The sequence below is a fragment of the Gorilla gorilla genome, chromosome 2 (genome assembly GCF_029281585.2).
Source record: "Gorilla gorilla gorilla isolate KB3781 chromosome 2, NHGRI_mGorGor1-v2.1_pri, whole genome shotgun sequence".
Classification (NCBI taxonomy): Eukaryota; Metazoa; Chordata; class Mammalia; order Primates; family Hominidae; genus Gorilla; species Gorilla gorilla.
In genome coordinates, this window is record NC_086017.1 from 179,179,223 (window position 1) to 179,206,923 (window position 27,701).

At 37.9% G+C, this 27,701-nt stretch overlaps 1 protein-coding gene across 4 annotated transcripts in view; it reads right to left on the reverse strand.

The window, feature by feature from the left end:
• The window catches only part of GOLIM4 (golgi integral membrane protein 4), an 80,629-nt gene extending 56,889 nt beyond the window's left edge, over positions 1-23,740 (reverse strand). For 2 of the 4 annotated variants that reach the window (XM_019024726.4, XM_019024725.4), the window contains exon 1: positions 22,653-23,506. In XM_019024726.4, coding sequence (XP_018880271.1) covers positions 22,653-22,839 — 187 coding nt within the window. In that variant the 5' untranslated portion in view covers positions 22,840-23,506. Of the gene's footprint in view, positions 1-22,652 lie in introns of all 4 variants that reach the window. The other 2 variants (XM_019024724.4, XM_004037973.5) reach the window with 2 other exon arrangements.
• Positions 23,741-27,701: the final 3,961 nt, after the last annotated feature.

The window sequence follows — 27,701 nt, forward strand, 5'->3', positions numbered from 1 at the left end:
GCAGGAGATATACTGTGACATTTCTATGAAACTGGTATCCATTACGGATGCTGTTCACCAAGGCATTTGTCACTGGTCACTCAGTGATGGGGTGGGAAGTCAATTCAACCTGGTGAATGACTGGGGAAGGAAACAGACTGCCAAGTAACATCCTAGCCTTTAACATATTCATTGACTTTGTATACAAACTTTGTAAAGAAGATGTGATTTAAAAAAAAAAAAAAGGTTCTGAAAGATTCAACAACTTGCCTGAGGACATAAAACTAAAACTTGGCAGAGCTATGAGGCATTCTGACTCCAAAGCCAACTACAGTATATTGAACAGAGGCAAAAAGTTCAACAGAAAACTTAAGTAAAATAACACTCTGTTAAGAAAAGTTGTTAAAAGCATAGGGGAATATCAGACAGAGGTAAAAATGGGCCATAAATAGCTAAACTAAAAATAAAACCTCCCTAAAACTTAATTGAAAAGAAAACTTTTTGAAGGGGGTGGGTGTCTTTTATATTCTTTTTATATATAATTTTATCCAGGTTGGTTATTTGGCTTTCAAGTCCACAGAAAAATTAGATGAAGCAACTTTAAGGAGAGGAAGGCAGAATTATTACATTAAGAAGCTAACAACAGCAAATAATACTATAAAAAACAATCACTACTCAGAGAACTTATTCTAAAGACACACTGATCTAGAGCTATTTAATGTATGAGCAAACTGCTCTATATATGATGATCATATATAATGAAACACAGTTTCATGTATTTTTAGTCATTTCAGTGAGGCGGTTGTTAAAAATACATAATTAAATAATTTACCATTTCTATAATACGTAGACCAGGCTTCCTAATTTTTTTATTGTTGCTAAAAAAATATGGTTGCCTTCTTTCTTATATTCTGAGGATGTTAAAAGGAACACAGTATTCCAGGACAAAATAATAACTGCACTAACCCTAAAATATCAAGAAGGCATTCTACTGTGTAGCCTTCTCCAAGTTTCACACTTCCCCAGCCTTGCAGTTTTACTTGTTCTCATATGATGCATATCATAGTCTGCCATTCCTTACCAATAGGACTTCTTGAGGGTAGGGACCATGTCTTCTTTGCGTTTGTAACTTCAGAGTATCTAGCATAGTGCCTTCTATATAAGATAAACCAGTAAATATGAGCTAAAGTAATAACATTCATGTTTAGTAAACTCTTTTAGAATACAGGAATGCATGTGGAAACACAGCCATATAAAATGTCTAAAATAAAACTTCTGGGGCTTGAAAAGGCCAACTATTTTATCCATTTATCAAATAATCGATTACCTACTATATTTCAGGCACTGTTTTAAGTTCAAGGATTAGAATAGTGGGCATGGACATGAAATACCAGTTTTTGTATTAAAGGTCCTTATAATCGCATGGTGGAAGACAGACAAACAAGATATATAATAAACAAGGAAATACAAAATGAGATTTCAGCTAATAAGTGCAAATATGAAAATAATGTAGGATAATGGGATAGACAGTACTCGGGTGGATGGACTATTATCATTTTTCTGCTTATATAGGGTATTTTCTTATACACAAAGGAAGAGGTATAACTTCTATAGATTGTTCAGAGGTGAAAACATAGAAGGCATCGGCTTCTTAAAAGCAGCTGTGAGATCTCCAGGGATGACAGGGCTACCGTAGGAGCTAACCTTCCAGACTGTCCCCAGTGACCTCTATCACCTGGTACTCACATCCTGTGTACTCCCCTTCTACATGGTACCATAGTGGGGCTGGCTGACTAACAGCCTATGTCCCAAGTGGTGTTACGTCACCACCAAGATGAGGTTATAAAAAAGTCTGTGGCTTCCATGTTGGGCTCCTCCTGTCTGGGATTCCTCATTCTGTGGGAAGCCAGCTGCCATGTTATGAGGATATGCAGGCAACCCGAGGAGGGGCGCACACAGAGAGAAACAGGTATCTGGCCAACAGTGAAGAACAGCCACGTGAATGAGCTTGGAAGTGGATCCTCCCTGGAGACTGCAGCTTGATTACAACTTCCTGAGAAACCCAGGACTAGAACCATCCAGATAAGCTGCTTCTGGATTCATGACTCTCAGGAAACTGTGTGAAATATGAAGTGTTTATGTTTGTTGATTTGAGGTGCTAGGTTTTTGGAGTTATTTGTTACATGACAAATAACTAGTCAACTTTTCAGGAAAAAGCCTTTCTAAATAGTTGAAATCTGAGCAGAGGCCTGAATAAAGAGGAACCAGTGATGAACAGACATCAAGGAAGTACATTCCAGACAAAAACAAGGGTGGTTATAAAGATCATGAGAAAGGCGTGAGCTTGAGAACCGCTAAAAAGCCCATATCACAGCAATCTTGTTACGGAAGTATAACAAAGTAGTAAGAGAAGAGTTAAAATTTCCTTCAAAGAGAGATGGGAAGTAACATTACTTAATTTATATGTTACAAAGAATCATCTTTGTAACCTACTGGGCTACTATGTGGAAGGTTGGGGTGAAAGCAGGAAAACCAAGTGACAACCTACTACATTAGTGGAGCCAAGAGATATAGCTGTCATATCTAGTAACGCAGACAAGGACGTTAGAAATATTACAACTTGGGAAGATCCTAGATATGTATTTGGAAAACAGTGAACACAATTATATGAAAAACTTATCCATGTGGCCCACATCATGCCAATAGGTTCTGTTTTTTGAGTGACCCAGTTACCACTGGAATAGTCCCAGACAGAGAGGAAATTAGATGTGATCTAGTGAGACATAAATCAAAATTCAAGAAATAATTTGTAGGTGTTATAGTTAAAAATTATAACTCTTGTCATTAAAATGCTGTGGAGCCTAGAAAGGAGGACTTTTATGAAACAATTAAGTAGTCAGTAGAAATGTTCCTTTTGTTCTGATTGATGCCAACCAGACTGTTAAAGTAAGTGCTTAAGCAATCAACCAGTGAAGTTAAAAAAAAAATTAAGTAATAAAACAGAGAGGAGAAAAAACAAAAATAAAACTAATTTTCTTTCCACATAAACATATTTCTAAAGGGACAAAGTTAATGACAAGAAGTATTTCTTTAAGTTAGAAAACAAATAAACTGGTAATTGGCGGACATTCACTAGTTTTATAGAGCCTTTAGAGCTTCATTTATCAGGCCTTAACAAGAATCTACATGTTCCTACTCTGGAAATTTTCTGAGCAAGCCCTGTTCACAAAAAGATCATGTCAAAACACACCTGCTTTTCTTATTGATTCTTCTATCATATGCATAAAAAGCATGTCAAGACGACTCATGGGAAACAGCCACTGACAAATCAAGTCTATGTTTGTGGACCTAAAGACCAGTTTTCAGTTTCTGACATTCTTAAGGGGACATAGAGAATCAAATTTTAAAAGATGAAATATAAACAAATTGCTATTTGGTGATCTTCTAAAGGCCAATATAATAAGTGACTAGTCACTTGCTCACTCTCACATATACACAAACATACATATATAATAATATACACATACATATATACACACACACACAAACCTCACATTAAATGGAAGAAATTAATGAATGTGCAACTTGAAAAGAGTGTTTAAAAGAAATGCTTACAATCAGATACATTCTTAAAAACAGAGAGACGACATCTGCCTTTATAAATTTTCCACAACCTTTTCCCAAAGTCTTGGGTATGAACATTTATAGTTGCCATAGTAGGTGCTAAATCATTAAATATTACTGACATATTTTTCACTTAATTTTTAAATAAAAGAATCTAAGTGAATATGCTAATTTTTTAAACGTAAAGCATTACATATGTTCACCAGAAGTTTACATAAAATTTAAAATGCTCAAGCCTATCTGTGGGGCCATGCTCTAACTTGTTCTGGTTTTTTTTGTTTGTTTTGTTTCTTTGTTTTTAAACCACATAAATTAGTACCTAAAAAAATAAATCCTGGCCGGGCATGGTGGCTCACACCTGTAATCCCAGCACTTTGGGAGGCCAAGGCTGGAGGATCACGAGGTCAAGAGATTGAGACCAACCTGGCCAACATGGTGAAACTCCGTCTCTACTAAAAATACAAAATTAGCTGGGCGTCGTGGCGCACACCTGTAGTCCCAGCTACTCAGGAGGCTGAGGCAGAAGAATTGCTTGAACCTGGGAGGCAGAGGTTGCAGTGAGCCAAGATAGCACCACTACACTCCAGCCTGGGCAACAGAGTGAGACTCCATCTCAATCAATCAATCAATCAATCAATCAATCAATAAAATGGTTAATCATATAATCTTTTGCTGCTAAAATCAACATATTAAATGTCAAAATAAGTAAAAATGTTCTACTTATTCTATGTCACTGAAAGAATAGTCATAAAAATCCAGTATGAAAGCTTTTAACAGACTACTTTATTTACATTCTATTACTTGATAGCAGCACTTGAATAACCAAATATATATTATCCCAGAAAGTTATGGACACTAGGTGCTTCAGGAAGTTTGCTGAATTAAAGGACAGATTTACTTATTGCCTTTTGTTTAGAATTTATGCTAAGTGCTTATTCACTATTAACTCATACCCTCTGCCTAAAAGTACACAAATGTGACTAAAATTATGTTGATGTTAATATTTTAAAAGTCTGTATCACTATAAAATGATTCTTCAAATAAGGAAGTTTTCTTCTTTTATTTCACACTGTACCTATTTTGAAGTTGACTGTGGTAGATGAACTCATCATGCCAAATTCTTCATCCCTCACTACTGTAATGATACATCCACATTCTGCCATGCATTCTGCAGTGCTTACCACTCGGAGGGGCAGAGCATTCTTCACCATCCCATTAATGTTTGGCCAATGGAATGTGGACAGAAATAATGGTGTGCCCGTTCCCAAGTGTTAACACTTGCCCTTTTGTGGTTCCTATGACCCACCATCTGAACAGCATCTCCAGGTAATGCAATCCTTTCAGCCCAGGTTGTAAAATGGAGGCATGTGGAGCTGACCTGAAACTGATCAAAGACCTGGTGTCCAGGCCCAGGCAAATCAGCCCCGGCCAAGCCCTGCCCACCATCACCAAACCACAGCCAAACTGCAGACCTGTGAACACAATTATATTCATTATTCCAAGTTTGTTGTTGTAGGCCACTAAGATTCTGAAATTGACACACAACAAAAACTAATATATTGACTGTATATCTTTATACGGCTACTCATGTAACATGAGTTGCATCAAACTAAACCTTTTAAATTTACCTCTCCTCAACTAATAATAATTTTCTTTGGCCATATTGTATTTCAGAAAACAGAAAGAGAATTTTTTTAATAAAGATTTAAGTTGTCACAGAAAGAAATTCATTCTATTGCTAAGGCCTTATTTCCAAAAATAAACTATAATATACAGAATAAGCTACACTTAAACTCAACTTATAATTTGGTATCCTTAAATGTTTCTACAATTTACAGTCTTTCAAATGAATTGAAAGTAACACACCTCCCTAAAATGTATGATATACTCTAGACACATTTATTTATTTATTTATTTATTTATTTGCTTGTTTGTTTGTTTATTTATTTATTTTTGAGCAGTTTACCTCCAAACTTCACAAGTATAACTAGTATTGGGAGGTGAAACCAGTATGAATCTTGAATTTAAAAAATGTCACTAGGTACAACTTACTACTTTTGAATACCAATATTTTTAGGGTCTCCCTCAATTACTAGATAGGAACCCCCTGTTAATTATTTGAATATAATGAATAGACCTTTCCTTTTTATGTTCTTAAGTAATTTAGAACATTGTTATTTTAATAAAAAATTAAATAGGACATATTTTTGTTTACACAAATATTTTGTTAATTTTTTCTATCATAATTTGTATGGTAGCAAACTTTAAATTATTACAAGTAATAAAAGTAAAATCAATTACATTTTTATACATCAAAGATCACCATTGCCCTTTTGCCATTTATATATAATAAAGCAAGACTACTGAGAAAACAATGTATGTAATAAATTGCTGAATATGAGTCACTACATGTAATTCTTATTCTCATCACTGTTCACTTCAGCTAGCACATCAGAATTTAAAAATCATAAAATGTTAACTTAGAAACACTTTTACAGCTAGTTTAACAACCCACTAGATATTTACGTTAACTCTATAATATTCCTCTCAACTGCTCAGTTATATTCTGAATTTTTCCAGTGGTAGAATTTCTCAACCAGCATTTTTCCAGAGGTAGCATTTCTAAACCAGGGTTTTGTTAACTTGTTTCGGGAAACTGATTTAACAAAAGGTAATTGGTGGGTCTGTTGTTATTGTATTTTTATAAATAAATAGTCATTTTTAAAATGACCTCTTTAGAATATAGAAAGAGAAAAAGCACGTGCCCAGTAAGCATGAATAATGGTTAACAAAGAACAGACAAGCCAGCTTATATGTCTAAGCAGTCCTCTGCGCAGCTTATCCCCTGGCTTAACAATGCTACAAATGCTTGTGTTTTGAACATTTAAGTTTCAGTTGTTTTTACTTTTGGTCATATTTAAAAATTTGTACTAACAGATCAGGACTTATAGTTGGGTTGTATGAGGATATTAAGTAACACTAGGAAAGGAGCAATAATAAATTTTGTAAATGCACTCAAAATAGTCCTTATGTTGCATTAGCTTAAAATAGTCATCAATCATATCAAAAAGCTGCTAGTCCCTTAAAAAAAAAAAGAGTTAAAAGAACTAGAGCATTCATAGTGGCAGCAATCAATATCCAAATATCCATCAGCAGTAAATTGGGTAAGTTTTGATAGGCTTACACAGTGGTAATAACATAGTAATAGAAATGAGCAATCTACAACTACACGTAACAGTCTGGATGGATCTCACAATGTTAAGCAAAAGAAGCCAGACACAAGAGCATATATTGTTTGATTTTATTTACACAAAGTACAAAAACAGGTGAAACTAAACCATGGTGCTTATTCTTTGAGGTTGGAAGACAATTTTTGAATGAGATGAGTGCAAGAGAGCTTCTGGGGTGCTGGTCTTGCCATGTGTTTTGATCTCATTGCTGGTTATACAGTTGTGTTTGTGAAGTCTCATCAAGCTGTTTGCTTATAATTTGTGCACTTTTATGTATGTAAGTTACAATTCAAAGTTGAATAAGTAAAATGTCAAAAACAATTTTATCTAAATTGTTATATTTGGTTGGGCTATACACATGCCCAATACTTTGTTAAGGGTTTTAATCTTTTTATCTTATCATTTAGATAACTAAAAATACAAAATTTAAAAAAGGGAAAGATTTCTTAGGTATAAAATATAAGAACTCAATATATTAAATGTAATAGTAATTTCTGTCTAGTTTTAAAGCTACAATAAAATATATCATTAATTTTACACTATATTTTAATATATACCTGCTCCAAAATCAAACACAATGTCATTTTGAACATGCTGAAATTGTTTTCTTAAATAAATATTTCAGAGAAAATTGTCAGTCACTTAAAGTAAAAAAAAACTTTGTCATGAATATTAAGTTTAAAATTAATTTCTAAAATTACCTTTGTATTATTGTTGCTAATACATGATGCTAAATTTTCCTTTACATAAAATCTCTTTTCTGTCATGTGCTACGTAAAAATGAGGAAAAACTAATTCCTATGGAAGTATATAATAACAAAAAGTTTCAAGAATTAGAAGAACAGTTGGGTAACATTTTAATAATGGAGAAAAAAATGTGATTAGAGCTGCGGAGATCTTCTGACAAATTCCAGACCTGCCATTAACAAGCTGGCAGATTTCTGTCAGGTCACTGCTGTCCAACAGAAATACACTCTGAAATGTCTGTAACTCTTAAATATCTGGTAGCCCCATTTTAAAAAGTAGAAAGTAAATGTGCACTGTAATGTATCAATAATATCTTGTAAGACACAACACAATTAAAATGAGAGTTGTGTTTAACAGAAAAATATTTCCTATTGCTATAGTTTTAAAATTGATATTTAAATTAATGAAAATTAAATAAAATTTAAGATTCAGCTCCTCAGTCACACTAGGAGCCACATTTCTATACAGGACCCTAGTGGCCACCGTATTAGATAGCACAGTTGTCAAGTCATTCCATCTCTTTAAGGCTTACTTTCTTCATTGATAAACTAAAAATGTTAGTCAAGATAAAGAATTTCAAATTTAGGTGCTTATATAGGCCAGGCCATTAACATAAATGACCAAATCAATGGCAGTGGGAGTTTTGGCCAACTGAGGCCCACACGCCCCATTCCAAATAGGCAGCAAGTCATTCACCTGACACAGAAATGCAGGTCCAGTGTTGCAATAGGACTTTTCCCACAATGTTGGAAATCTAGATGTTTATATAAAATATTTTTCTTTTTCCATACATAAACTACTGTGAAATTTTTCAAAGCACTGTGTGGGCTAAACCAAAACATACCTATATGCTGGTATGTGCAACCTGGGCTCTAAGAACTTTCTTTACTGCTTTTACCAAGCTCTGATTTATTTATAGGAGTGATTTGACTTTGACACCTGGAATCTAAAACACACAGCTGGAGACTCAGTTGAGTAGTGAGCATCAAACCACCCCACTGTGAAGTCAAGACAAGCTAAAGACGCTACCAGGTAGCAGCCTGTGGTGAATGTTAGCAGGATTCCAGCATGAGATGAAGTCCTACTTACACCCCAGAATGCAGACAAGTCTGAAAAGAAATCATACTAAGGGAAGGGACAGCCCAATCCCCTAATTCTGGATCAAGGACAATGTGCCAGAGATATTAACATAAAGAAAGGGTAGTGAAGCTGAATTCTCCCCAGTGACTATCACCCTTGTCACCCTGGGACCCAATCCTTATGGAGCCTGCCTAGATCCTCCAGCACATGTGAGACTGACAGCGGAAAGCTGCAGAGGTGAAGCGGAAATTAGTAGCATGAGCAGCCATCAGCATCTTCCATGGACATAGTAGGCAGGGTTGGGAAGGGGGTAAGGGGTAGCAGATGGACTGGGAATATTCTTAGCTGTCTGGCAGAATCTAAAAAAAGGTAGAGTGCCCTCAGAGGTGGCAAAGTCAGAAACTCAGTTTTGTAAGTCCTGTTAAACCTATGTTTAGCTCCAGGATAAGGAAGTCTTGGAAACAGGATTGTGTGAGTAAGAGCCCGGAGTTAGGATTCAAGTAAACTGAGCATTAATCCCACGTGTCACTGTCTTGCTGTGTGACTTCTGCTTCCTTAAATTTAAAATGGTAATAACACAGTATAATGGTAATAACACAGAGTTATTACTCTGTAACACAGGGTTGTTTTCAGCATCAAATAATATCATGAATACAAGGCAATTCAGAAAGTACACATTTCTCATGTAATTGCAAGACCTTTTTATTTTACTAAGAAATTACTAATGGATTCTAGGAATGCAATTTATTAAAAGCCGTTTACGTCTCCAATCAGAATTATTCTTTAATTTGGAGATGGGAGGGTAAGAGGGTTAATAGTCAGGGCTTAAGGGGAACAGCAGCAAACACACTGACTACTCCATTACAAACTCTGCCACTTACAGTCATGTCTAGAGGGGGTTCATGGAGTGGGACTAAGGGAGGTCAAATTCCAAGATGGACTTGAAAAGACCTCAGGAGGAATTTGCCCTAAAGCAGTGGTTCTTAACCTTTTTCAGGTCAATGATGCTTTGAGGAACTGATTAACGCTATGGCTTCTGTCTTGGAAAAAGACACATATACAAAATTGACATATATCTTCAGGACGTTCATGAACCACCCCCGCCAAGGATCCCAACTTGAAAATGCCACCCTTAAGGAAGACAGGATCACAGGAAAAACATTCAGTGTGGTCTTAGGCAATGAGCTGGTGCTGGATAGGAGGCAGTTCTAAGAACAGCTGGAAGCCAACAGTAAAGACAAAGCCGACTTTCTTTAAAGCTCAGCCCCCCCTCAAAATATTGTTACTGTGAGACCCTTAGATGAAGACATCTTAGAGTCTCTCTATAAAGGGCCACATATGTACTCACAAATACTACCATTCTAGGTAACTAGTAGCTTCTGCTCCCTTGGACAGTTTCAACATAAGGGAGCATACTCTAGGCTCAGTTCACATGGACCCTGCTCGAACTCAGTGCAAAAGATACGAGAGAAAGAACAGTATGTAAGTCTCTCTGAGAATGACAAGACACTTATCAATACATTATAGAACATGCAGGGAATTTTCCTCATTTTGGTTTTGTCAAAGAGAATAGAGAAGAGAATACATGTTACAGAGAGGGTGACGGTGTCAATATGAATACCACCAAGAGCAGGAGTTCGCAGCAACTTAGAATGCCAGTGAACATCATGGCAGAAACCTGGCACCCATACACACAGCAATGGGGCAGGAAGAGAAACACTGGTTCTACAGAAATTCAACAACAACTTCTCACTGACAAGAGCAGAACAATCTTTAATTATTGAATGAAATACAGCCTCAAACCCATTTTGACAAAATATAATCTATCCACTTCCCAATCCAATCTCTTATAGAAATATGTTTTGGAAAGTACAATGGAAGTCAAATAAAAAGAATATTTTTCTCTTGTATTTGTAATAACTAAACTATGTTTAGGTGAATGAAGACATACTATGAATGTGGAATTATAACTGTTCAGAACACACTTAATGACCTTTTCATAACGTATTCTTATATTCTACTTTTGATTTTATTAATATCACAAAAGAATACTCATATATTGCAATTTTTAAATGACTTTCAAAGTAGGAGTGAATGAACAAGTTGAAATTACCAGTTACAATTAATGCTTTCTTTAAATCAAAAATATCTTGCTAAGACCAGTAAAAGTATCAAAAAAAATCTCCTATCAAATAAAACTTCACCAAGGACTGCAGTCTATATAAAGTCAAAAGAACATGCTGCAGTGCATTCCTATCTATTTGCCAAAGAAACAGTTCGCATATTATCAATGGGTTTTGAAACTCCCCAAGGACATGATGTCTTCCACTTGGGTATTTTACTTAATGAACTACCGACTGGGTTTATACTTCAAAGAGTCACGTGGATTTTTAATTTTCCCAGGTCAAACGGTATAAATACCAGGTAATTTCCCCGTGAAGCTATAATTTTAAATGCCACTTCTTGCTAATATATTTCCAATTTAATGGTAAGTCACATTTTAGAATGTAGTAAAACATTTTTACAAAAGTATTGAGTCAGATAATCCAAGAAAAATGATTTAGAACAGTGGTTGGTACCCAGCAAGTGCTCAGTGAATGTTAGCTTACGACAACTTTGGGAATAATGATGTTGCCAACAATGACAATAATAATATTCAAAGAACTATACTCACCTTATGATAGGCTGCTACGAAGGCTGCCCCCAATGATCTCCACTTTCTGTAATTCACAATCTCACTAAGCCCTTCCCTTGTGCTGAATTCGGCATGTGCTGAATGTAGAGATTCAATTCTAATGAAGATAATATGGCAGAAGTGATGAGATACCACTTCCAAGATTAGGTTACTAAAACACCTTCACTTTTATCTTCAGTGCTTACACTGTTTATCAATCTCTTGGATATCTTGCTGATATGGTTTGGCTCTGAGTTGTAATTCCCAATGTTGCAGGAGAGGCCTGGTGGGAGGTGACTGGATCATCGGGGTGGATTTCCCCCTTGCTGTTCTCATGATAGTGACTGAGTTCTCACAAGAACTGATGGTTTAAAGGTGTATGGAACCTCCCCCTTCACCCTCTCTCTCCTGCTCCACCAGAGTAAGACATGCTTGCTTCCCCTTTGCCCTCCGCCATGATTGTAAGTTTCCTGAGGCCTCCCAGCCATGCTTCCTATATAGCCTGTGGAATTGTGAGTCAATTAAGCCTCTTTTCTATATAAACCAGCCAGTCTCAGGTAGTTCTTTCTAGCAATGTGAGAACAGACTAATACACTTGCCCTGGGGGTAACCAGGACGTATTCCTGTGGCAGGCCCCAGATGAGTGTGATTGGAAATGGATTTTCTAAGGCCTATCAACAACCACCTGAGTGAATTTTGAAGTAGATCCTTTAATCCCAATCAAGTTTTAAAATGACTAAACACTGATCAGCAGCTTGACTGCAACCTTGTGAGTGACCATGGCAGAGTCACCCAGTTAAGCCCAGATTCCTTTCCCACAGAAGTTGTGAGATAATGTTCATTGTTCTACAACAGTTAAGTTTTGAGATAATTTGCTATGCAACAAGATAACTAATATAGATTTTGAAGTGGGGTGCTGTCATAAAAACCTAAAGGTGGGAGTGGCTTTGGAACTGTGTAGTGGACCTTAAGAAAAGCGTTAGTGAGAATGTGCCTCGAACACACTGTACATAGAATTTTGGAATTTAAGAAGGCTGATGGAAGGGCTTAAATGAAAGTGAGAAAATGTTTATGGAAACTAAAAATTATGTAGTGGCTAAAGTTTAGCAATAACCACACTTAGGTGTAGTTAATGTGACCAGCAGTCACTTACAGTTACATGGGAATTAAAAAAAAAAAAAATGCGCCAGATGAACTGAGTTATCCAGTTAAGGACATTTACCAGCAAAGTGCTGAAGATGTCACCTGGTTTCTTCTTACTGTCTTATGGTAAACTATGAGAAGAAAGAGATACATTGGGGGAAGGACTGCTAAACAAAAAGGAGGCAGGACTTGATAGTTACGAAAATTCTTAGCTTCTCTAGACAGCAAATAATGTTGAAATTAAGAAACAGCTTTTAAGAAAAGATCAATTCCAGGACACTACCAGAAAAACATGGTCTAAAGACAAAAGCGGAGGCTGTCTTATAAAATCGGTTTGTCAAAATCTTGGAATGATCAAAAGTGATATCTCAGAGTACTATTTCATCAGATGACAGGACCTCCTAAGGGTTCCTCAGAGCCTCATAATGAGCCTTTGGGAAATTTAAGGGCATGCATTGTCTCTCACCGATCTTGGCACAAGCCCAAAGTAGAGAAGACTTATCTCCAAGAGATATATGAATGTGGCTTTTGTCTAATGGAGAAAATTCAAAGAAGTTTCACAGGAGACCCACAAACTTTTTGAGAAGATTGTATCAGCAGAACCACTGCCTATTTGGACCAAAAGGGGTAGAAGCAGTACTAAATTTAAAAAGGCCACGGGTCCTTAAAATTCTACCGGTAGGAAGCAGGCTGAGAAAACCACTCAGCTGCAAACATATGCCACCTTTCACGAAAAAGGAAAGATGACTCAGGGTGGAACCAAGAAACCAAATGGTACAGTCAAGAGCCCTGGAGAACTATTCCCAGGCTTTGAGACCTACTACAGGAGCACTTGCCTCAACAGACTTCAAAATTCCTATCGACAGGTGACTCCTATTTTTCTCACATTTCTGTCTTTTTTTTAAACAGGAATATCTAGGTATTTTATGCCTGTCCTACCACCATATGTTGGCTGTGTTGAGGGCAGGTAATTTGACTCTGGTTTCACAGATCTACAGATAAAGAGGAAGCATACTTGAAGAATTACAGTTAAAGATTGTATGGATACCTAAGGGGCCTCACCCACACCTGGATCAAATTTGGATGACATCTAGATTTTGAGGTGATGATCGCCTATACAGTAAAAAAAATTATTTTTCATATTTTAATAAAAGTGATGTTTGACATCAATACAATTTAACTTGTTTTATGGCATCCAAACCTCTAAATAAAATATAAAATACTTTAAACATTTTCTGTCTGTTAAAAGATTGAGCTACTGATGCAGAAGGGCAAGCATCATAGATTTCTAATATAATATTATTTACTAATAAATCTAATATAAAACTTGATAAACTTCTCTAAACCAAATTAATCAATTATCAACTGCCAAATTTTAATCTGTTTATAATATTTATTTGACAGCATCATAGCTATTATCAAGAGAACACATAAGCAATGTCAAAGCTGTCCTAAATATCTTGATTTGCAGATTATTTTTTCTGTTTGTAACAAAGATTCCAATTAAAGGAGGCATTTTAAATGAGATGTGAACTGGAAAATGAAATGTTTGACTCTCCTAAAATGATTATAATTTTTTTAAATTCATGCACTCCCAAAGAAAAGCAAATAATATCATTTCAATGTTCTATAATGCCTATCCTTCAGAATGACAGCACATCTTAATTTTCTCTTCACTATCATATTGTGACATTTTGTGTATGAAAAATAGTTAAAGCAGTATTTTTTAAAATGTCATACGGCTATAGAGAGCAATTTATTTCATGCCCATGTCCCTCCAGGCTATGAGCCTACTTAGTAAAGCTTACCAGTGAAGGACAATGACTGACATGTCTTCTGCATATGCACTCACGGGCCAATAAAAACAAAGAACACAAATATACCATTCAGAAATACACAGCACTGTTTAAAAACAGCAATGCCCATTTCTTCTCACAGAGAAGAGGGTCCTAGTCTACAGAGACAGCACAGAGCAGTGAAGGGGTATTATCTTGTACTGGGAGTCAGAGTATGTGGGCTCTCAGCTTAGCTTAAGCTATCTGGTAAGTGACTTATCCACCTTAGAATTCAGTTAACTAACTGTAAAATTCAGTGTCTGTATCCAATTTGATCAGTCAATGCATTCCTAAACTTCAGACATGCAGGCACCCCTCAGGCGAGTTCTTACTACACTCATGCAAAACCTGTACAGTCTTTTTGAATCCACCAAATAATCACTTAAATAAGTTTATTTTTCCTTAAAATAAACTTTAAACAGGAAACTTTTACACCACTACTTTATAAATGAAAAATCTGATTTACACAGCATTAATGATTGGTAATAGATTTAATTTTAAAATTAAATACAATAATACAACAAAACAATTATTAAATTCTAGCTATCAAGTTGTTGGCTGCCTAACGTCTATTCTCTTTGGAAAAACAGAGAAGCAACTCTCTAGGAGAGAGATTCTAGCATCAAACTGAGAATTTCTCCATTACTTGTCAGGAAAGCATTGAAAGGAAATAAGTTTTTCATTATATGATTCACTGTCATTTCAGGCAACATCTACATGCCACATAAAATCAACTCCAGTATCAACCACAATCATCTTTCATACCAGCAGCAAATTTCTTGTACCCTGGAAATGCTGCATCAAATAGTACACCCGTTATTTCTGATTCTAAATTTTATCATGAATCCCCATATGACCCACCTAACCTACTTTCTTAAAACCATTAATACTGTCATAAGAGACACTAAAATAATTTTGAGGGCAATGATGCACTATGGAAAAAGTTACATTAGGTTTCTAAGCTTAGTTTCATCAGGCTAGATCTTGACACTCGCAAGTTAATTAACCTCTCTAAGCCTCAGATTGCTCATTCAGATTAAAGTGCTAGTGTCACAGTTAAATGACATAATGCATGTAATAAGCTTAGCATTGAACCCGAACATGGTAAGTACTCAATAAATGTTATGGATTAAAAATAATTTAATTTCCTCAAATAAGTTTTCAAAATTCTACTAAAATTCACTCCAAAGAACACTGGCTAAAAAGAAAATATAGTTTATCATTTTTCTTTTATAATAAAGCTATATGATATATAACTTTCACTTCAAAACAAAGCTATAAAACCCATAAACCATCTACTGGCAAAAGTAGCAAAATCACTTTGTCCTTAATGATAAAAGAAGAACCATTGGCTGTCAAAATGAAAAACAACAACTCTTAGTTGCATCATGTAAAGCATTTTCAGGTTTTTTCCACCCCAAGAACGGCTCAAAAGGGTAGAAAAGAGAGAGTGAGAATATCTTAATCAAACAGTTTCAGCCAAGTAGGGCACGTAGTGAAAGGAGCCACTTTTAGGCCAGCACTATTAACACTCTTACCTACTAGATGTAGTAAAGGCTGGGCAAAATAAAAAGAAGCCCAATGTTAATTCAACAACAGTAGTTCTGGTCACCTAATAAATGGTAGTAGTAATATTCTCCAGGACTCATACTAGTCACTTTAGATGCACTATTTCTAATCCATACAAGTTTGCAAGTTAGACATTGCTAACCCAAATTAAAACACGAAGAGGCTGAAGTTCAGAGAGGTTATTTGCCTGCTCAAGGTCACCCTGCTGGTAAATGCCTGAGTTGCACTGAAACCACATCTGATGTCCCAACCAGCTCTCCAGTCACAATTTCCTGCTGCTTTTCTTTTAGGGCATAAAGATGTGAACAAAACTCTTCCTCAGTACTTTGAAAAGTCACCAGGTGATATGTGTCCCCTTTTCTTTCCCTGCCCTCTTCTGGTTTCTCTCCAATCCTTTGCTTTTTGATTCACACCATATTTAGTCAGTATTCATTTCCCCAACTCCAATTCACTTATTCCTTCAGCCACGGTAATGTGGTATTGTACCCCAGCCCTTTTGGAAACTGTCCTTCCTAAGATAAGAAAGAATAAAAAGAAATCAAGGCAAGGCTTCCAATCTACTTGGAACTTAAACTAAAGGCTCCCAGATAACAAGTAATTCTCTTACACAGCAACCAATTATTTACCTGGACACCAGTACTCTCATTAGAGTTGGCATGTTACATATTAGAGGGATGACTAAGGTGGGCACAATGTGTGAAATCGATTATAGATTATGTGCAAATCATACGTATTCAAAAGAATGCTTCACTGAATCAGAGCTTCAAAAGGTATTTGGAAGCTTTTATCTTTTATTCAGGGAAGGAATTTACATACAAATAAAAATTACTGAACTTAAGAGTATTTTTGTTCCATATTCTAAATGGTACAGGATCAAGCAAAAATGATAGTCTCTTCATTTAACTCTAAGTTGTACTTCAGTGAAGATGTCCATTTAATAGACAATGTCTAGTTCATGTTTTAAGTTCTAACGTTGCACTTGAAAATTAGTACACCTACCACACATTGCCCACACTTGTGGTCTAAATTGCTGAGGTCTATGAACCACTCTGTTGTATATGTTTCCTCAATCATCCAAAATGCAAGCTACACCCTTCTAAGCACTGCACATCAGCTAACACTATTGATTCTCAAGATAACCTTTTGTAAGCACTATTATCCTGATTATTACATATGAATAGATTGAGTCACAGAAAGGTTAAATAACTTGCCCATGACCACACAGCTAGCAAAATAAGATAGCAGGAAATCAAATCCAAGTGCTCTGATGCCTCAGCCTGTATCTATTATACCTCACTGCGCACAATATCACCATATATATGCACATTAATAGGCCAAGAAAAAGTATTAAATAGGTACCACCAGGCACCAGAAGCTGGAGATGAAGGAATAAAAAAAGCCTGGTTCTGTGCTGAAGATGTTTCTCTCTCTCTCTTTTTTTTTTTTTTTTTGAGACAGGGTCTCGCTCTGTTGCCCAGGCTGGAGTGCAGGGGGGTGACTGGGCTCACTGCAACCTCTGTCTCCCAGGTTCAAGCAATTCTCATGCCTCAGCCTCCTGAGTAGCTGGGATTATAAGCATGTGCCACCACACCTGGCTAATTTTTGTATTTTTAGTAGAGATGAGGTTTAGCCATGTTGGCCAGGCTGGTCTCAAACTCCTGATCTCAAGTGATTGATCCACCCGCCTCAGTCTCCCAAAGTGCTGGGATTACAGGCGAGAGACAGGGTGCCTGGCCAATGTTTCCTTTCTAAAAGTAGATTTAGGGAAGGTTGAAAGCAAAGAAGTAACCAATGACAAGATGTATTCATGCTTAGGCCAGTGGGCCATCCTAAGTGTTAGAGGAGCCCAGTGCAAAAAACACTTAAATAACAAATGTCTGCACACCGAAAGAAACAACACAGTAAACAGACAGCCTACAAAATAGGAAAAAATATCTGCAAAGTATGCACCTGATAAAGGGCTAATATCCAGAATCTACAAGGAACTCAAGCAGCTTGACAAGAAAAAAAAAAAATTAAAAACTGAGCAGAGGACATGAAAAGACATTTTTAACAGGAAGCTAGACAAGAAGACAACACACATAGGAAAAAACGCTCAACATCACTAAGCATGAGAGAAATGCAAGTTAAAATCACAGTGAGATACCATCTTACACTAGTCAGAATGGCTTTTATTAAAAAGTCAAAAAACAACAAATGTTGGCAAACATGCAAAGAAACGGGAATGCTTATACACTGTTGGTAGGAATGTAAACTAGCACAACCTTTCTGGAAAACAGTATCAGGATTTCTCAAAGAACTAAAAATAGAGCTACCATTCACTCCAGCAATCCCAATACTAGGTATATACCCAAAGGGAAATAAATAATTATACAAAAAAGATACCTGCACTTGTATGTTTATTGCAGCACTATTCACAACAGCAAAGATATGGAATCAACCTAAGCGTCCATCAACAGAGAACTGGTAAAGAAAATGTGGTATATATACACCATGGAATACTACTCAGCCGTAACAAGGAATGAAATCATGTCTTTTGCAGCAACATGGATGGAGCTGGAGGCCATTATCCTAAGGGAAATAACTCAGAAAAAGAAAAGTTGAAGATAGCATGTTCTCATTTACAAGTGGGAGCTATACAATGGGCACACATGGACAGAGAGAGTGGAAGTGGAGACTACAAAAGGTGGGAGGCTAGCAGGGGGGTAAGAGTTGGAAATTTTCCTGTGGGGTAAACATGTCCATTCTTTGGGTGCACTGAAAGCCCAGACTTCACCACAACTCAATATATGCATGTGAGAAATCCACACTTGTAACTCTGCACTTCTACAGGTCACATTTGTGACCTTTTTTTTAAATTTTAAATAGTTGTAACATATTCATCTGGAATAGGAACATATAAACCTTACATAAACTTTTTCTGGATGGTTTCTCCTTATCCCTGGAAGTCCAAAAACATTGCAATACTGTGTTTTAGGAATGTCAGGCTCTTTGCCTCTACACTAAATGCCTTTTATAAAAATTTAAATAGTTATATCTCTCTCCCAGATCTCACAGCACATAATTATTACCTTAGCAGTCACACCCTCTCCTAATCTGATATGATCCAGAACAGAGTTAATCAGTAACCGTAGTCCAAGTTTAAATTGTCAAGGAAGGTCCTTTCTTCTGAGTAAAGTACACTGGATGTTTGCATATTCCTTGATGTTCATTTAAGGTACAATAAAAGGAGGTGGTTAGCTACATAAACAAATTCTGCCAATTTCAAAATTTGAAATTACCCATGACAAACCTGGCAAGAGTAAAAGGGATAAAGCAGCTTACCTCCAAGAGGGATTCTGATAACAGCTAACTTTTAACGAGCAGTACCTACTATATGCCAAGTATGTGCTAAGAGCTCTACAGTCTATCATCTTCATTAATCCTCACAATACCTCTATAAAATAGGTTATTCTAATCTCCATTTTATAAATAAGAAAAACGTCAAGGTTCACACAAAAGGTTGTAGAACTAGAATTGAATTACAGTCTAGAAACCAGTCTGCTTTTAATCACATACTCAGATAAAAAATTCAAGTGTCTCTGGGGCCAAACAAGTAAAGTAAATGCACGGAAAGGCTCAGTTTTAAGATTTTGTATAGAGGTGTGGCTCTCAACCTTGGCTGCACACAGGAATCACCAGGGCAGCTTTAAAGACTTTTGAAGCCTGGGTTCCACCCCCCATAGACTGTTATTTAATTGGTCTGGGAGCCACCAGGTGATACTAATGGGCAGTCTAGACTGAGAAACACTGCCTATAGATACAGACAATGGAGCATGGCTCACTTGAAAGCAGTTTAAAAAATTTAAAGGTTATATAAACACTGTGCTGGCCAAAGATTGTTATTATCTTTGCCACCAGTATGTGACCTCTGTCTCACTCCTCAGTATAATTAAGGTGCCAGTATGAGAGATAAATAGATGACTGATTGCTAAGAGGGATAGATAAACAGGCAGACATAGATATTTTTATAGTGGAAGGGGTTTGCCTAGTCTCTGACCTTTTTGCATGCCATCCCCACCATCTTCTAGTTATGGGGCTCTTCTATAATAAAACTTGTTAACTTGGGGTTACAAGTAACCCACTTTCAAAGGAATCTATGGAGTATAATCGATTCTTAAACTGAAGGTGACCTAAATACGCTCACTTAACAAACGCACATCATCAGGTTATAGGTCTAAACTACTGAAATTTTTTCAAGAGTCATTTTTAAAAAGACCACTCTTTTTAAAGTCATTAATTCTGATCTTAATCCAAGCCAGGTCAAGCAATCCCACCTAACTAAACAAGTATTAAGACTGGAGAGCCTGATGTCCTAAAAGCCCATCTATGCAGGTGGTACACAGTGCTGTTGAGTAAAATGTCATTTGTCTTGGAAAAGGGAAGCAAAAGTTGCATACCATCAGAAAATGTTCATTAAATGGGTTACACATGGGAAATCCAAAATAAATGCTACTGAAGTCAAAAGTGAATCCACAAAAAACAAAAACAAACAAAAAAATACTTTAGCCTGCTTGCGAAATAATTATTCATGCACAATTATACTGCAAGTTTTGTAGCTCCATAATTAGAGAGGAAATGACAAAAGAATAAATTAAGAAAGGGACTTTGAAGCCACTTATTCAAATTAGGTAGAACATTTCCATCTGCTGCAAAACAAAAGTTGTATATTTTAATGATCCTGTATTACCATTTACCACCTCTCTTCCCCACCACCACCACCACCACTAAAAAAAGAAAAGGCAAATTAGAAAAGAAATTTCTAAAATTTCAAAATGAAATACTGCAAATAAAGGCCATTATTCAGAAATTAGGGCCTCAGTCAACAATATCCATCGTCCATCATAGGCCGTTGAGGCAAAGGAGCTACTTGAACAAAATATTTTCTTGTTTTATTTGGCTTTCAAAAAGCAAAGACACAAAAGCAGTCTCAGAAAGACAAAAGTGCCTGGGATGAACTTACTCGCCACAGTTCAGAATAATTTTTGTTTGTTATTTGAATAAACATGCATTGATTCCCCTAATGAGTGTCAGGCACAGTGTGGTGCTGAGGAGGTAATGGTGAAAACGACAGCCTTTGCCCTCATGGGACTCCTAAGAGACCAAGGCACACACAACCTCATATAATCCACCATACATGCCCCTTCCAGCCATGTTTATGAAAATCTAGTCCTGTTGTACTATTAGACAGTAAATTTTTCCCTTGGTCTGACTCCATGGAACTTCACAGGGAAGCAACTGATATCTTCTAAATAAATAAGTAAACAAATATCCATATTCTCATACCAACAATAACTCATAGGTAAATTTCAATGAGTTTAAAGAAAATTTTGTGAACCTAAGAGCGTATCAAAACGGGTTTTACTTTTGAACCAAGCCGAGCCATATATTTTCATTGCCTGTGGCTATGCAGCGTCAGTAAGCTAAAAATACTTTTCTTTCTTCTAAGTTGGGAAGAGCAAGTTAAGTCCAAACAATCGGATGTGTATCATTTTCTCTCATCTTAAATTTTTTACTAGAAAACACTTAAAATAACTGAAGCAAAGAAGAGGCATCTGTTTCATATCTGCACACACATACATAGAAACATCCCTCTAGCTTGCATCTATCTACCTAGCAATATTAAAGAAGCTATATTTGCATCATCAGCAAAGTCTGCCAACATTTCACTACTTACAGTTATTTATTATTATTTTTTGGTTGGGGAAAAAGCTGCGTAAGTATTGAAAACTAACCATAAGTAAAAGCTTGCAAAAAAAATATGTATAGGATACGTCCTTAACAAGAGGACATGGTGCTGACTTTGAATTTACATTAAAAGTAAATTCAAATTCAAATTCTGAATTTACATTAAAAGTAAATTATGTTTGTGAAAATTACATTAAATTAGATTCTAAAATAGGATAGAAACTTTAAGTTCTTCTACAGGTCTTGCTCAAATTGGGTTTGCTGTGCATGGCAAAGTGAAAACTTGTGTTTCTCCTCTTTGGCTTCCCGAAGCTAACTGTAACATACATGCATCTCTGTGATGAAGTAAAAGCTACTTAGGAAGACAAGTAAACCTGTTTTGAAAGAAAGAAACTACTGCAGGATGTTGAATGGTATGTAGTGTGGACTTTTCCCACACATCCAGCACCTCTAAAGACATCCTATTAAATTAAACGAATAAGAAATAAGAAACTAGCAGGTCCAGATCTAGGTTCCTTCCATTCGACTGGGCCATGACTTTAATTAAGCTGTTGGGTCATGGCTTAATTTTCCCTTGAAAAACAGCAAAGTTTGAGAAATCTCTGCCAAACTCTTCATTTTTTAAGCAACTGACAAAGTCAACAAGAAAGCAAATACCTAGAATCCACGGAACAATGCTCCTCAGAGCAGGGCTGGCAGAAGCGGCGGAGGGCTACTAGTTTCCCTGCCAAGATTGCAGCTGGGCCTTTGACAACAGCTCGGGTAAAGGGCTCTCTGTGCACCCGCCCACCAAACGCCCAGCGGGACGATGGGCTGGTGCTACCAAGTTCTAAACCTAACCGCTGGGAGGAAGAAGCGGGAGGATGAGAATGTCATCTCCCCTGACACTCTGGGGCCGGCAGTCCTGAAACGCTCACCTCTGACGTCCCTGAAGGTCAGAGGTGGCAACCACAGTGCCAATAGCTCACCAAAGCCACTTTTCCTGCCCGGGTGGAGGCGCGGGGCAAAGTTGGCCACCGGCTGCGCGCGTCCCGTTAGCCGTACCTTGTAACTGGGCGGAGAGGGACTCCTGGTGCTGCTGGTACTTGAGCGCCACCGCCTCGGCTTTCCGCAGCTGCGTCTGCAGCTCGTAGTAGAGCATCGCGCCGTAGAGAAAGCCGAACACGACGGTCAGCAGCAGCAGCGTCTGGAAAATCCGCTTCTGCTTTCGGGAGCACATCCCGTTTCCCATAGTCCCGCCTGGACCCAAAGCCGCGGCCGCCCCCGCCGTCTCCTCCCCTTGGTCCGAGCGAGCGTCTCAGCAGCGGCCGCCGCAGGAGGTGGCCAGACGCAGCATGAGGAGGAGATGCCAGACACAAAAGCCGGCCCGGAGGGGAAGTGGCGCCCGCTCAGCCCCCGCGCGGCGTGGGGCGCGCAGCCATCGACGCCGCCCGGGCAGCTGCAGCCAAACTTCTGCGAGGCTCGTTCTCCGCGAATGCCCGGGGCCGGGAGGGGGCCCTCCGCATACTTCAGAGCCGGCTGCCCTCGCGCCTGTCCCCAGATGCCTCCTGCCTTTTTTCCTTCTTCCCACTTTTTGGCCCCGCTGCCCCCCGGCAGTTCTTGGAGTCCCGCCCTGGCCACTCCCCGCCCTCTCGCGGCGGCTCCCACTGCACGACTTTGTTGCCACCTAAGGGAGGGGGTGCGCGCCCAACAAAGGGACCAGGACTCCGGGCCGCGCCCCCATGCGGCCCGCCCAGTGGGTGGAAGGGTGGGGGCCAGCTGCCTCGGCTGGTTTTGGGGACGGCACAGCGGTGTCACTGACGGGTCGGCTGGTGCCTCTGCCGCCCCGCCACCTCCTGCCCAACTTACGTGTCACCCACGGCCCGGCTATTCTGGCCAACGGGATTCCGGGAGGAAGTCCCACTCGGGCTCCTTGCTCATTGGGCCCGTCCGAGCAGACGCTCCCTCCCTTCGGGGAGGCAGTGCCGGGCTCGATTGGATGCCCGCTTTGTCCGTCCGACCCCAGGGCCGCGCCTTCCCTCCCAGTGCCGGGGCCGGCTAGGGGCTCCGTGGGCAGCGCGGCCGCCTGGCGCCGGGGTGCGCCCACGTGGAGTCGGAGAGGGTGGGAAGAGGCAGACGGAAGGGCGAAGGGCGGGGAGCTTTGGGTGGGCGGGGGACTTGTCCGGGCCTGAGTCTGGGTGAGGTTCGGTGAACACGTGTGTGTGTGTGTGTGTGTGTGTGTGTGTGTGTGAGAGAGATCCAGTTCTCGTTCGGAACGCACGTGGAGAGCGGAGTAAAATGTGTGTATGAACGAAAGAATGGATGGCAGTAACTGTGCACTCTGCTGAGTACACTTTCTTTCCCTGTCCAATAAACTGATGCGGCAGACACATGGGATAGCTACATAGCACAATCCCGGTAGTCAAACCAGAGATGCCATGTCGACTGCCTTACCCCATCCAGTGTACTAGCCTAGATGTGTGTGTGCCCACAGATGGCCCGGCAGGAGTCGGGAGACTGGAAGCACGCTAGACTTAATGTTCAATTGTCCACGTGGGCTGGGGAAATCGGCTTGCCATTGGCCGAGAGGAAAGAAATGATCTCACATTTCTCCTCTAGCTGCAAATAGAATAATTTAAAAACAAATCGTACAGACTGAAATGAGTATCCATTCATTTTGTCATATGTATTTGTTTTATTGGTGGCAAAATACATCAGTTACATTTCTAAATTACATTTTAAAGGGCAACAAAGGTACCCTATGTAAAAACTAGTACAGTACAGGAAAGGTAATAACCACAAACCTCTTCGAAGAAATGTATACTGCATTTATTTTTTCTGTGTACTTGAGGGGAAAAATTAAGGTTACGCACAAATGATAATTTTTGTTTCTGCTGTTGACCTGAATTCTAAGAAAAGTAAATTTTATCTGTCTGTATAGTGTGCTGTAATTTATGATACACTGCATAATTTTTATATTCTAACTGGACTTTAGTCGTTACCATTGCTAATGGGCCTGAGTGCTCAAAATGGGGGTAAATCTCTTTAGCTAAATGCAACAGAAAGACAGTTCCTGGTGCAAAAGTTTTTTTAGGTGGACTCTGAAATTATAGGTTGCTAAAGCCCTAAAATAAACTGAATTTATAACGATGCTACCCTGTGGCATTTATACCACTGTAAAAATAAAGTGTGTCTTGCATGTGCTTTTCCTTAATAAATAATAACTTGCATTATATTATTCAGAATGCTTTCGTGTACAGATACACTGTCTCACTGATCACAGCCAGGGTGTTAGACTTTCATGTTGGTAAAGAAGCCAAAGTTTATCAAAGTGACTATGACAGCTCTAGGACCTTTTAGGTCTTGCATAAAGTTAGTTACTCAGCAAGATTAGAATCCAGATCCAAACCCTGCTCTACGTCTTTTTCTTCAATAGAAACAATGTTCTCATTCTATTAAACAAGTTACGGTAAGAAATTGTATCTCCATTAACATGAGAATCTGATTGTAAAAGAAAACAATCTAAAGGAGTTTGGGAGTTTTGTTGTGTAAATACTACATAATCTTCCTTATTATTAAATCTACCACTTTAAATTCCTCTTTTTTAGTTTGACTCTCAGAAATTAAGATTGGATAATTACTGGAATCCCTTTAAAATTCCTCATAACTAAACATTCCTTCCTGTTGTCAGAGTACTTTGTTAAACAAACTCTTCCTCCAAAAACACTACCCAAATTTAGGCTGGGCATGGTGGCTCACTCCTGTAATCCCAGCACTTTTGGGAGGTTAAGGTGAACAGATCGCTTAAGTTTGGGAGTATGAGACCAGCCTGGGCAACATAGCAAAACCCCTCCTCTACAAAAAAAAAAATATATATAAAAATTTAGCTGGGCGTGGTGGCGTGCACCTATAGTTCCAGCTACTCGGGAAACTGAGTTGGGAGGATCCCTTGAGCCTGGTAGGTAGAGGTTGCAGTGAGCCAAGGTCACACCACTGCACTCCAGCCTGGGCGACAGAGGTGAGACTCTGTCTCAAAATAAATAAAATATAAATAAATAAAGTTTATGGCAATAATCTTCCCCCATATTTGAAGAGAAAATTATCCTAGCCACAAAAGAAAAAGAAGTTGTATAGAGGGTTGGAAAATTATTGCTCATATATTGTACAATATGCATTTTAGAATCTTTGGAAAATTCTTATGTTTCCTGAATGTATGATTCATCTTAAACCTCTGATTCCTTTGCATCTGATTCCAGACTCCAAAGATATTCTTTGCCTGAAGCTGCTGGCTGACTCTACAGAACATAATAAATGCAGGCCATAAAACACAACTCAATATTTTAGTCATAAAATTTGAAAGAGAGCAAAAATTATTACCTGAACTTATCCATTATTTCAAATTCAAGAAGGGTATGTAGAAGTACATAAAATCACTAATGGTGGTATTTTTATAATATTACATTTCCAAGGTAAAGTATGCTGCTAGTTTCCTGAAAATATCAGTATAGAGCTTTTGAGCGGCCAACATGAGGAAGCTATCCAAGGCCTATAAAATGAATTTACATAACATTGCCTTTGGGTAGCAATTATAACATAAGAGCTGTTTATACTGGTCTTGGAAGGTGTGTTGTTCATTCTATTTTATTTTTGCTTCTTTGTTATTTTAAAAATAGTATATATAATTATATTTCTATATTCCATATATTTAACAATATATTTAACTTTAAATTATAAACCCTGAAGAATTTTACTGATTTAGTATTTTATTTCTGAGGCAGGAAGAAATTAACTTAAAGATACTCAAGGTCTTACATTTGAGAAGGGCAAATATAACATTTGGGAATATTAATTCTCTCTAACTTAAGTGAATTTGTCATTTTAATCAAATTTGTTCATTTTCAAAATAAGGGAAGGAAAAAATAAAAAGTTGAGAGAGACAGCTGACGTATAATTTCTAAAAGTAAGATTTTAAATTAATAATATTTAGGATCCTAGAGTAAATAATTTCTATTATCTAAATCTTTTATTTAAATTTCTTTACTACAAATGGAACTCAATATTTTGTAATTTGTAGGAGAAATCATCACCTAAGAAAAGGTGATGAATATTAAATAAAATTTAAAATAGCTTTTCAGTATTAATAAACTAATTTTAACCTTTTCATCTGACAATTACAAAAGTTATTTATCCTATAAAACAATCTTCACTCTATGATGTCTTCACCTTTTTGCCATTTCATCAGTTTGCTGTCCCCTAATGAATACACTTGCCTTGCTGATTGCCACTTTTACCTGACCTGTTTTGAGAGGTAAAGAAAGATGCATTCAAGGTATTATGTCTTTTTGAACATTTTGTGAGAGACGTTTTGAGACTCCTTTTTCATAGGATTTTGATAATGACCTAGTAGTAATTGTTAGAAGATTAACAAACTAAAAAGTAGGTCTGTGGTTGAATGCATAACTGAGTAACTGAACCCCACTCAATGTATCTTTATGCTTTGTTTACGTCTGTCACTACGTTGCCACCTTTGTAATTTTCAACTATATCTGAAGAGGAAGGCAGAGGAGAAAGTAGATGATTTGCTCTTATTTGTAAAAATGCTTTTCAATGAGAGAAACCTTACCATCAATATCACTAAGAAATACCTTCTGAGGCCGGGTGCGGTGGCTCACGCCTGTAATCCCAGCACTTTGGGAGGCTGAGGCAGGCGGATCACAAGGTCAAGAGATCGAGACCATCCTGGCCAACATGGTGAAACCCTGTCTCTACTAAAAATACAAAAATTAGCTGGGCATGGTGGCGTGTGCCTGTAGTCCCAGCTGCTCGGGAGGCTGAGGCAGGAGAATCGCTTGAACCTGGGAGGCGGAGGTTGCAGTGAGCTGAGATTGCACCATTGCACTCCAGCCTGGCAACAGAGCGAGACTCCATCTCAAAAAAATAAATAAATAAAATAAAAAATAAATAAATAAATACCTTTTGAATACAGGCTACTAATAATGGACGTGATTTAGAAGTCCCTATTTGCCACAGGATGTGTAGCTAGTCTAAAGGAAGAGGAACTATCATTTCAAACCTCTAACAACATTCTAAAGCAGGATATCTAGCCAACCCTAA